Below are 12,029 nucleotides of genomic sequence, written 5' to 3' on the forward strand. Positions count from 1 at the left end.
GTGTGAATATGTCAGGAAATTAAATCAGCTCCTTGATTCCCCTACCTGTCTCTTAATTATAGCCCAGTGTATTTCAGAGGGAGCCAAGACTGCAATTCAGATAATCTTTTTACTTAATATATCACAGACTTTTTTTATCAGATACTGATGGCAGCATGAACCCTCAGTTTAGTTTCTGTGGGAGGTCTTTTGACATGTATTTAAACATCTATTTTCAGTATGAAGTGCAATTATCATCTAAAATCTATACAGCTGTTCCTACTACAATCTAGTAGGACTTACCTACGTGAAAGCAGAAAAATGCACTTGAATGTCTTTGAGTTCATTAAAATTAATTAAACCTCCATATGGATATTTTTATTCATAATCCAAGTGAGCTTCATTTGATTAACTCTGTTTCACTCCTTTAAAGCAATCTACACACAGTTAAGCCCCTTTGATTCTGAATAAGTAAACAAATTAGTTTAGCATAATCCACTTAACCCACGCACATTCAAGTTAATTTTCCTGGAGAGCTCCCATGTAGAAAAATGTTAACATTCTTAAAATAACTTAATTCAGTTGAGTGGTATGCACACACTACTTCATGCATATCATCTACACCTCCTATAAGAAAAACAAAATTGCTGGAACTCCTACTAAAAACAGTGTCATGCCTTTAATCCTTCTCACACTTACCTTTCTCACATTATAAAAGTCTCGATGGGGATTACTCTTTAGTTCTTTAAATTCTGACATTTCATTTAACATCTCATGTAAGCTAAATTTAGATTCCAAAAAGTTAAGCCTCCGATGACAATATGTTTTTCTGTAAAAGAAAACACAAAAATGAACTGTAACTTAAAACTAGTTGTATTTCAAATTCAAAAAGAACATCAAAGTTGTTGCAGTAAAAACAAAGTTGGGAGGTTTTACGAGGTCCAAGACAAATCCATTCTCTTTATTCTACTGGTTAACAATATGTAAGCCAATTTCAGACCAATGTTATTAGTGAAATCTCAAACAGAACTCTACACAACCATGTTATGTCCTTCAACTTGTCATCACTGTACCTGTGCATAAGCTGCAGTCCTTTTAGTAATAATGACCAAAGCATGAAACCTATAATCAAATGTGATGTCAACTGCAACTTCTCTAAAAAGGGTACCTCCAATAGAACAACATTCTCATATGTAACAGAAACAACTTGTCATACAGCCTTACTCATTAAGAAATTTTTTTAAAATATCCTCCAAATTTATTTGCTTTTTCAGTTAAATGTGAGAAGCCAAGATCCAATATGCTTTCATTTTTCATGCCTTAAGAACATATATATTGTGTAGAAATACTTTTTTCCAAAATAATTTCTTGTGCCCTCTTTAGAAAATAATGCTTTTTTGTTCCTGCTTGCCTACTCAGAGCGCAATCTTCACTTTCATCTTCTGTCATGTTTCTCCTTCTATTTTTAACCAGTGACATGGTTTTTCTCTTCACCATCTGTCAATTCTTATTGACTCTACAATGTTTTAGTAGCACTGTTAATGTAATAGCCTTCTTTTTCCTGCTTTATTGTTGCCAATCTCTCCTCATTAGGACACAAATCCCATTACAGTTTTGGAAGTCTATTTCAAACCCAGTCTCACAGTACCCAATACTGATCCAGACCTGTTTGCCCACTGCAGGAAGTCTCTGTTGGGTCATACTATTATCTGAAAGACCAAAAGCCTGACGAGTAGGGGTGAGATTTCATCAGTTTACCAACAGCAAAGATTAAAGAACAGTGGCTCTTGATCTCTGAGCAGCCCCACATGTGATGGGCATAAATGACAGGAAAGTACTTGCTGCAAACAGGGAAACAATACCATAAGGACTTCTGCAACAGGACTGTGGAAAAGACCTTTTTCTTTTGGGTTGTGCATATTTATCAGAGAGTGTGGAAGAACCTGCAAAAGCTTACTTGGAATTAGTGAAAGGAGCAGGGGACTGACCTACATTCAGCGCAGTGCTGAGTGTTCTAACTTGTTCTACCAAGGCCCTGCTTTCTTAGGGCTTCCTGCTACAACTATGAAGTCTAAGGTTTAAATTAAAGCTTTCTTTAATTAAACCTTTAAATTAAAGGGGCTTTCACATGACTAGTTTCAAGTTTTCCTCCTCCTCCTTTTATCTTCTCATTACCCATCTCTTGGAATATAATGCACTGTAACTGGAATGCATTCACCCACTGCTGACTGTAACCAAAGCCTGCTAGAGCTGACACTGATTTGGAGCTGATAATGCTGGCAGAAGCACAGGGGTTTGCTCCTGAGAAAGGGCTTAGGGAATGGGCCAGGCTTGTTTTGCCACAGGCTCTGCCACTGTCACTGCACAAGGCAGACAGACTGACACAGGTGTGAGACAGACTCACAGGGGAAAGAATGCACCAGGTGGGGCTAACTGGGCACACTGTCAGTGATGATCTCTCCCAGGCAGGAGCACCAGCAATGCAGTGCTGGCACACAGGGCAAATAGCTCAGAAGAACAGTCTGGGTTCCTGCTTAGTTCCATCATAGAGTGGATTCTTTTCCTTTCCTGGTGCTGAGGCTGTGAGAGATGGTGCTGTTTCCAATCCTCAGCTAGGGAAGTAAACTCAAAAACTGGATGCACATGCTTTCATCATGCACTAGGCAAGGACATTGCTTTGTCATGAGTGTCAGTGACTGTACTAGTTGTTACATTTCTAGTTTTTAGAGACTTCCCAGGAATTTGGTGGTTCTGGGAAATTTCAGACTTATTTTGATTGTGCATGCATGGCTCAGTTGTGCAGCATATGTGCAATTAATTCACATCTGGAACAAATCAGACTGAATATTTATGTTGCTGAGCTGATCTGTATGCTCTGCATATGCAGAGTTTTTGTTCATGCAACCAGAGCAGAACAGACATGAAGGAATTTCAGACAACTGTTCAAAAACCTCTAGTTCAGCATAGGCCAAAACAAAATTTTTAAAAAAAAGGTGATGTTCAAGTTTCAGTTCCCTTGCTTCAAGAAGCTTGGGTTAGATTTGATTTCAACATAACAGTTGGCCAATTCCTTGATTTTTTTGTGTTAACTCCTTATTTTGCCATGGTTGATGCAAAGAAACCAAAGAAATGAAAGGTAGCCATAGTTGGTGACATTGTATTTTTTCCTTTTAAGATTTCTCATGATGCATTACTGCTTGAGAAAGGCCAAACAAAACATTACTGTAGAATGGGTATGTTGAGGAATTAAATATCACAGAAGTGAGAAGTACTAAGCTACAGGTAAGCAGCAGCCTGCAGGGGCACAGAATAACAAAGGAGGAACATACGTTGGGCCATCTGCAATGAGAGCAAGAACGTGGCTCAGGTCAAGGGTGTAGGTCTGCAGGTCAGGATATGGCAAACTCCGAGGCTCATTGAGCTCCATCATCTCTTTGTTATCATAAACAAAGGGAATGCCACCTTTTAGCTTGATAACATAATCCAAATTGTCTGGAGCATCATCAAGATTATAAGGATCTTCATTTTCTTCTGGGGGTGAATGGAAATCTGAAAACAAATTTGCATTACAGTTAGAAGAAATAACTTACACAAAAGGCAAAATAATTACAAAAGAACTTTCTGCTTCTGTAAAGTTCAATTTCTAACAGGTCTCAGTAGTTTCATTAAAATCACATTCAGTTACTGTAAAAGATCTGCTGTTCCAACAAAGCCTTATTCTGACAGGCTCTAGCTGTCAGCCCTCCTCTATACTACGTGCCTACCTTAATTCAAAGGCTGTATGTTATTAGAGTTCTCTGAACCAATGCATACAGATTTAATACTATTCTTTATTAATGTGTGATGGAACAAGTTTGAAAATGAGTTTGCAGAAGTATTTAAATGGTTGAAGTACAGTTGAGATTTTTTAACAGTAAAACAATTGTTGACTTCATACCCACCTTCGTTATTTTCTTTTCACCTTCTGACTCACTGTAGCAATTTTGGAAGTTGGTTTGGAAGAGCCAGTTTGTTTTGTTGTATTTTGATTGGAGTTTTTTTAGTTTGTAGGGCTTGGTTTGTGTCTGATTTTCTGTGGTGGTGGTTTTGTTTGACATTATTTTAATAAAACAATTTTATGTTTAACTGCTTTTGAATAGAAGCAAGGAGCATGAAGGCAAAGATAGTACAACACAACTCCGGTTTATCCCTTGGCCTTCTGATCATGAACAAAATCATAAAGCACCAGAAGCACAGCTGGGATTTGTTCAGTACAGTTGTGTAAAGCCTTTACAAAGTAACACAGTTTTTTCCTAAGAATCAGCTAATGACACATACTTCTAGGAGATTTAGCTTATGTGAACACTCAAACATTGTCACTCCTGTTGTGAACATTCATCCCTTCTTTTACAATATCTTACTAATGCAGCCAGCACAAAATAAGTCCTGACTGCATTTATGTCAACTGAACTACATTCTTTGGCTCAGTCTTATCAGAGATTTCTTCTTTTACCTGTTCAGTTAAGCCACGACAGAAAAGTAATTAACCAGTCCTTTTATTCACCTAGAGTGAATCAACTGATACCAACATTATCTCTAATAGTCATAACTATCTAGCTCAAACTTGTGCTAATTAAGACACTGTGTAACAAGATTTCATTTTTTGTGTTGCAAGTTTAAAATCATAACTGTAGAAAAGCTATTAAGCTAATAATAGCTTGGAAATAATGCCCTGGCAGCTGTTCCAAAATATCTTCCCTGTCTTGAATATTCAGTATGCTGTCCTCTTTACACTCTTCCTGGAAAACAAACACTTGAAAACATATTTAGTCACCCTCTTTCAACCACTGAGCGAGAGAGAGGGTAATTTAAAATGTCACTTCAAGGCTGAAAATAAGTTGTCAACAACATGGACACATCTACAATGGCCCATCAGTACAGACCAAAGGTTGCTCCTCACAGCCTAATCCAGAAATGAGCAGTGCAAACAGTTTAATGCACAAGCAAAGCTTTCAAGACACAACCCACCTAAGTGACAAAAATAATTTGTGACATACATAGTGGGGGAATATGTTCACCCTAATAAGCCTTGTTGAGAGATCACAATTTATTTACCCAGGCAGAATGCCCAGCAAATATGACTCTTACAGCTTCCAGTCTTGACCTGGCAAGCGTAGCCTGCTTGTGAAATTCCTGACTCAGGGCGTGCTAACTGGCATGTCTATATCATGCTTCAATTTATGATGTAGATGAGCTCATCACCCCTTTTAGTTCCATATGCCAAGATGAGGAGGAATGAATTTTCACTTTAAACCATAGCCATACGGCTTTTTCCTGGGGGAGCACAAGAATGCTATTTAACATCCCATTTGCTTAGGAAATAAAGTAATCAATGAGTCTCGTCTTGGTTTTTAGGTTTTGACAGCTTCAAAGTGCCAGATTAGACACAAGATTTATAACTTAGGTCCATCAGTGATTCTCCACTCAATAACAGAATAAATTACAAAGACAGTCAGAAGAGATCATCACAAAAATACAACTTCCCTTTACTACAGTAGTGCACGGGTTTAATTCTGTATTTTAAAATAATGTTTAAGTTTTTTAGAATGTAATTGAGTATTTTAAAAAGGATATTCACCTGGATGCACCTCATCTTCAACCTTCCACTTTTGATCCCGCATGCTGCACAGGTACTGAGATGTTGTTCTCGGGAAGCGATGGTAGGCAAGGCGTGAGTACTTCTCTCGAATGAGAAGAGCTTTCACCAGGCTCTTGGCAGCTTGTTCATAGTCATCAACTGTAACCTGGAAGGAAAACCTGGATAAATAATGGCAAGAATAGCAGTTCTAGCAACAAACCAAATCTACACCAGTAACAAGGAGACTGAATTTCCAGAAATATAAATGTATGGGGCTTGACCATAAGGATCTTGTCCAAGGAGTCAAGAAGCCAGTGACAGAAGCAGAACCCCAATACATTATACAAACAAAACACACACAAATGTTTTCATCCTACCATGTACTACCTATTTATTGAACATCTGATTATGTTTTTATCCAATTGACTATTATAAAGAGTATAAAACAGCATGGCCTTGACTTTAACTGTTTTACAAATCACTGTGTTCACAAAGCAATTTAGAGTTTGTTGCAGAGAACCATCATATTGTCATTTTACACTTCATGTACTTACATGGGACCTTTTTTACACCCTCTAGATACAGAAAGTGGGAAAACAATGGTTTCTTACCCCTGCACAGTAGTCCCCACTAATTGAAACTCTCTGGAATTCTGGTACATCATATGGCACTTGGACTGGCACAAAAGCACTTGGAAGAACTGGCGTTGCAGGAGACAGGACGGGATTGGCCGGTGGTGCTTTCCATTCCTGAGGTGGAATTTGTAATGACAAAGACTGGGATCTAATCATCTTGAAACTTTTCTTCCTATGAATTCATGGTATAAAACATAAAATAAGCCATGGTATAAAACACTAAATACACTGGAAAACTGATTACAGCAAAGAATTCACCCCCTAGGAAATTTTACAAATGAAATCTCTCATACCAGAGAGAAAATGTTGGTCAGAAAGTACTTGTGCTTTTAGCTTTTCTCTATTGACATTTCACGATCTACACTACACACAATTGCACGTACCCTCCACGTGAGTCCAATATGCCACAATTTATTTACAATCGCTCTAAGATGCCCTAAGGTTTTTGTTTCGCTTCTTACAAATTCAGTTTCAGCAAGTCACTGTGTAGAAGGAAGAGGTGATCACTGTGCTCACTTTAGTATGGGTTGATTTTTAGAGACTGACAGCATCAGAATTTGTGAAGGATCAGACAGAAACAAGCAACTGTTACATACAGAAATTGCTGTAAGTTATGCTGCTACACATGCTTCTCATTCTTCCCAAAACTTTCAAGACTTAAAACTCATCTAGTTGTCAGACAAGACTAGGCAACAAAATTTCACACACAGCCATTCAGTTCAACTTGTAATGAAAAGGACGAGTACCTAGTTATTCCTTAGGCAGTGTTTGATGACTTGAGCAGAAGGCTGATGTTGGTTACCAGAGTGATATCACAGCATGGCTTTGATAAGAAGTCTGTTCCTCCCCACAGGAGGAACACACAAATTTAAAAATGCTGCCTTTTCTCCTCAATGCTGTGATAGATGTGCACCTCAGATAAGCCAGCTAAGAAAGAATGCTGTCTTTCTCAGTGAAGTAATTGTAATACCTCAAGCGGAGTTTTGGAATCTCTCTAAAGATGGAATTAATTTTCCTTACTCTCTTTAAATGTGCTTAAATGTATCTTAAATATTCATCTACTATACAAATCCTATGTTATAAACTACCTGTGATATCAATTTCTTTTGCACAGTGGAAATCGTCCCTAATTTTGTAAGTTAGATACCAAAACCTTGAAATGTTGGTAAGGATCACTAACAAAGAAAAAGGAACACCGGAACATTTTCTGGAAGCTGCGTATTACTTCTGTGGTATTCTTAAGATTAGGAACATGCAGCGCTAGTACAATTAACACTCAAATTCCCTCCTCTCAAGTACTTGTAGCCACCTTGGAAATCAGCATCAGTTTTGAAAGGCAGCATTGGATCAACTGCAACTGGAAACAGCACAAGTTGTACCTGTGTCACTGTCACTAAGTACCCTGCAGGACAGGGATAACACTTGTTCTGTTCCCACATGTAAACAACATACCTGTAATACCTCTCCCTGTACAAAACCTGAGTTTGAGTTTATTTCTGTGAGACCAATTTTCCAAATTAAATGTGAAACACACTAGTTTAGGAGGAAATATATACCAAACATTTGTTTGACTGCAAACATCTGGTTTTCCCTTCTGTGCCTGTTTATATCTATGAACATGCCAACTGGGAAACCCACTTGCACAATTCCAAACACAAAGTCTCAGTTTGTATCATCAGTGAGTCATACCTTAATTTAACTAAATTGACTCTTCTCCCTTCTGTTCCAGAAACATGACTCCAAGTGTTGCCCAACTGCCTCTCTGCAGCTAACCAGGTACGTGTGTTTAGCTATCACTTTCAAAGGCCTCTTGTCTGCCTGCTTTTTGAAGAGTCTGTACACGTCCAACCCATTTGGTGTCAGGCTGCTGCTGAGTTCATGTGACTCCAGAAACAGCCCAGCAGTCCTGTGAAGGTAAGACACTGGAACAGCCTGACATCAGGGAAGTCTGCCTCTCTTACAGGGGAAAAAAACAAAAATCACAAACCAAAGCAAATTTGGCTTCATTACAGCCCTGGGTAAACCAAAGGTAGAATGCAATTTTTTTTTTTTTAATGTGCACTTTTATGGCTGACAGTGGTTAGATTTTATCTCTGTGAGTAAAGGAAACCTACAAATAACCTCATTATGCCAATACCACTTTTTACCTTACCCCTTGATCTTAAATATAAATTCTTTGCTTTCATCTATTTATGCAGAGACTAAAAAAAGTATCATGCCACCGTCATTTTTCTCTGTGTTAAATTTTTCTGTTTCTCTTAATGAAACTAGAAAAAGAGGGGGAATGTTTCTTTTTCTGACTCTTCTTACATTAAAGAATCGTAGGGTTGTGTTCATTTCTACCCAGCTATGCTGTTTATTAAACTTGCATAAGCAATATCTGTGCTATTGCTGGGAACACAGCTGAGACAACCTCACCAGTCCAAGCTCCCTGGGACCCATCCCCATACCTCCTGCACAGGACAGAAGGACACTACATAGGTGGCCCTGGTACCTGCTGTTGACTTTTCTCCTGAAGTAGTAATTTGCCAGGCATTTCAGTTGTAACTCAAACTCATTTCAAAAACTATTTTCCACTAAGAAAGCAACTACAGAACAAACCTTTTAGCTGTCTCCACAGACTGCTGTTCTGCCAGCTCCTTCTGCAGCTCCCTCTCCTTGGCCTCCTTCTGCCCAATAGGGCAGTCTTCAGGCACGGTGAAGAGTGACAATGCATCTTTGCTGTCTTCTTCTCGCAGAACTTTGGCAAACACCTTCTCTGCCAGGAGCCGCACGTGCTCATCAACCTCCGAAATGTTCAGCTTGGGAAACTGCCGCGGCATCTCGCCTGATAAGGAGCACAGTTGATAAAGTTAGAGCTACAGGAAGAGTGAAGATATGCAAGAGACTGGGGGTTTTTCCATGGAATGCCTATCAAAATTCAGAGCTTGGAGCAAAAGCAGAAGAAAGTAGAACAGCTCTGCAGGATTTAAACTAGCATGCAGTACACAAGAACCACAGAGCAGCTCTACTTTTGGAGCCATGCTAATTTGTGCATCAGGAACCTCTTGGTATACCCACAAAAATTCCTAAGCAACTTATGTAGAGATTTACCAGGAGATTCCACTTGCATAGTCAGACAGACAGTTATCTGTGATACAATGGATACTCAGCTGTGTGTCCTTGCACTGAGCATGGAAATCACATTCACTCAGTTGCTTGCCTTCTTCCTCGCTCAGTGACTTCAAACCAACAGGCAAGTTAGAAAAGAAGGTTGTACATTTCCACCTCACCCCATCCCTTCCACAAATCAGAAAGTCACAGAACTTCTGTGAAGTGAAATGGTTGTACAACAGGAGCAAAGACAGTATAGTTAACTCAGTGACTCTTCTATTTGTTTTCAGTAGTTCATATCAGACTTCTGAATGCATGTGGGAAGCAGATAGGTCGTGGACTTACATTTATACATGGCATTTAAATATTACTTTTCAAAAAGAATACATTTTACATTTTTAGGTAGCTGGCCTTTCATCACTAAATATTTCTGTTTTGTTCTAACATCACTACTAAAATGCTATCTATATTGTTTCTTCTGTATTTTCCTGGCTTTACTTTTATTCCAGTTCCATACAATCCACAATGTGCATTTTAGCATAACTGGAAGCATTCCAGAGGGAAAAAACACAGTGCTGATAAGCTACTGACCAGCATTATTTGTTGTGTACTATAAAGCTTTCTGAATGCCTTCAGTATGATGGAGTTTGTAACAAATAAGATTAAATTCTTATTACATAAGTTAAAAATAGCTGCGAACATGTCACAGCAAATGGATCCAAGCACTGCCAGAATGTGAAGTCTGGGTCCAAAACTGGCATTTCAGAATCCCTTTTGGTTAGAAAAATGCAAACATATTTTGTGATATAGTATTCATTTAAATAATGACATATCCTGGAAGTCAGCATGGAGCATGGCAGTTTTTTATCACTTCAGCCATAACTTATCAGGGCCCCCATTACAATTTTTCTGTAGGAATGCTGCAGGTTTCACATGTTGATACGTGATCCTTTTGATATGTGATCCTGTTGTTTTCAGCCTAAAAGACTCTAATTAATGTCCGCCTGTTTTCACAGTTGCTTTGAGAACATTTTTGGTCTTATTCTAAAAGCAAATATAGTATGAGAAGGTGACAAGAGTTAAATTGGACCATAACACGGCAATTTAGTGTTCCCCTACATTACTTTGCATTCTTATTTTATAAGAACCCATTCACATCCCAGTAGAAAAACTCTGGTTTTAAAGAGCTGTGGATTTGACTGTGCTGTTTTCTGCCAAGAAAGTATCTGTTTTGCAATTAGTATTAATTCTTCATAAAATCAAGTATAACTACATAAGAAGTTTAAAAATACATAGATGTTTAGCTGAGTAATTCAGTGACAATGCACCACCATGCCTTAGCATCCAAACTTAGGTTTGGTTTCTCAATTTCAACCCCCAAGTAAATCATAGAAGTCTGTCTCCTGACCTCGAAGAACACAGCTGTCAGCAGCAGTGCCTGCCACACGTACAGCTGCAAGCAAGGGCCTTTTGGGCCACTTCAACCAGGCAAAAACTCCCTTTATCCTTACTCAAGTACAGTAGGAGTGCTAACAATACTACTACAATGTGAAACAATAATGGTTTTTCTGCTGCTAAATCAGCAATTAAAATATTCTCAGCACTAGCATGAAAAAAATATCAATTGGTTGTATCTTTATCATTGGCTGAGCATTTTCCTAGTTTAAATAAACTTTTTCCCAGAGAATTGTGATCAGAAACAGAAATGCAATAAGGAACACACAGCATGAGAAACCATGCCGTATTTTATATCCTTACAATAAGATAGTAAAGAGACAGAAAGTATAGATGTAAGTATAATCCTATACTGACACCAAAGTTTTTTTCTTTCTTACAGAACCCAAGCTCACGTTCTCCACTCAAGCATGAGACAATAAGGCACAGAACACTTTGAAATGTAGGTTCACCCACATCACAGCTAGCTCATGGCACTGAATGAGCCTAATAAACCTAAAACAGTCATGAGGCACCTCATGCAATACTCGAGCAAGCTGTGCCATCCTGAACTGGAAGAGACTCTTGTATCCAGTATCCTTCTATTGAAGTGCTGCCCTTTGCCCAAGGTGAGCAACAACTAGACATTTTGATGGGATGGGGAAGGATATGAATGCTACCCAGTAACTACTCTCTTCCTAAATATATCGATCTCAAAGAAAGGCTGCTTTGGTTGCTCTTTAGGTCTGCACCTTTGCAGAAGAAAAGAAAGCTGTATCTCTTGAAACATGCTGCCTTTAAAAAAAAAAAAAAAAAAAAAGGAATGATTACTTAGGAAGCAATTACCGATCAGGCATTTAATGGTCTTGAATCTATAGCGAGCACATGCCATGAAAACCAGAGCCGCCTCCGAGCCCCGCAGATGCCCAGCCGGCAGCGCCACATCCCAGCGCCGCGAGCAGCTGGGGCCGGGCCCGCGGGCACTGCCGCCGCAGGAGCCCCGCACGGCTCCGGCCCAAGGTCACCGCCAGCGCCCCGGGCCAGCCCGGCGCGGCACTTACCGAGCGCCCCGGGGAGAGCCATGCTGGGGCAGGGCCGGGCCGCCACCGGCCCGAGAGACGCTGCCGGGAGCCGCCGGCGGAGGAGGCGGCGGGGGGGGAGGAGCCGCTCCCGCCAGCTGCCGCCGCTCCCTGCTGCCGCATCCACCCGCCGGCCGCCCGGTACCGCAGTGCCGCGCCGCCCCTGCCCGGCCCTTTATGGCCCGCGGGCGG

General features: G+C 39.9%; 1 protein-coding gene across 4 annotated transcripts in view; it reads right to left on the minus strand.

Annotated features, from left to right (window-relative positions):
- Positions 1-12,029, minus strand: part of AMPD3 (adenosine monophosphate deaminase 3) — a 33,684-nt gene that overhangs the window by 21,130 nt on the left and 525 nt on the right. The window contains exons 1-6 of one of the 4 annotated variants that reach the window (XM_042038406.1): positions 11,820-11,973; positions 8,833-9,058; positions 6,208-6,403; positions 5,597-5,762; positions 3,309-3,528; positions 679-808 (exon numbers count right to left, since the gene is read on the minus strand). In XM_042038406.1, the coding sequence (XP_041894340.1) occupies positions 679-808; positions 3,309-3,528; positions 5,597-5,762; positions 6,208-6,403; positions 8,833-9,058; positions 11,820-11,841 (960 nt within the window). In that variant the 5' untranslated portion in view covers positions 11,842-11,973. Of the gene's footprint in view, positions 1-678; positions 809-3,308; positions 3,529-5,596; positions 5,763-6,207; positions 6,404-8,832; positions 9,059-11,604; positions 11,695-11,819; positions 11,974-12,029 lie in introns of those variants that run through there. The other 3 variants (XM_042038405.1, XM_042038410.1, XM_042038407.1) reach the window with 3 other exon arrangements.

Source organism: Corvus kubaryi, unplaced genomic scaffold, assembly GCF_017639235.1.
Source record: "Corvus kubaryi isolate FWS band 111438036 unplaced genomic scaffold, C.kubaryi_AGA036_p1.0 37392, whole genome shotgun sequence".
Lineage (NCBI taxonomy): Eukaryota > Metazoa > Chordata > Aves > Passeriformes > Corvidae > Corvus > Corvus kubaryi.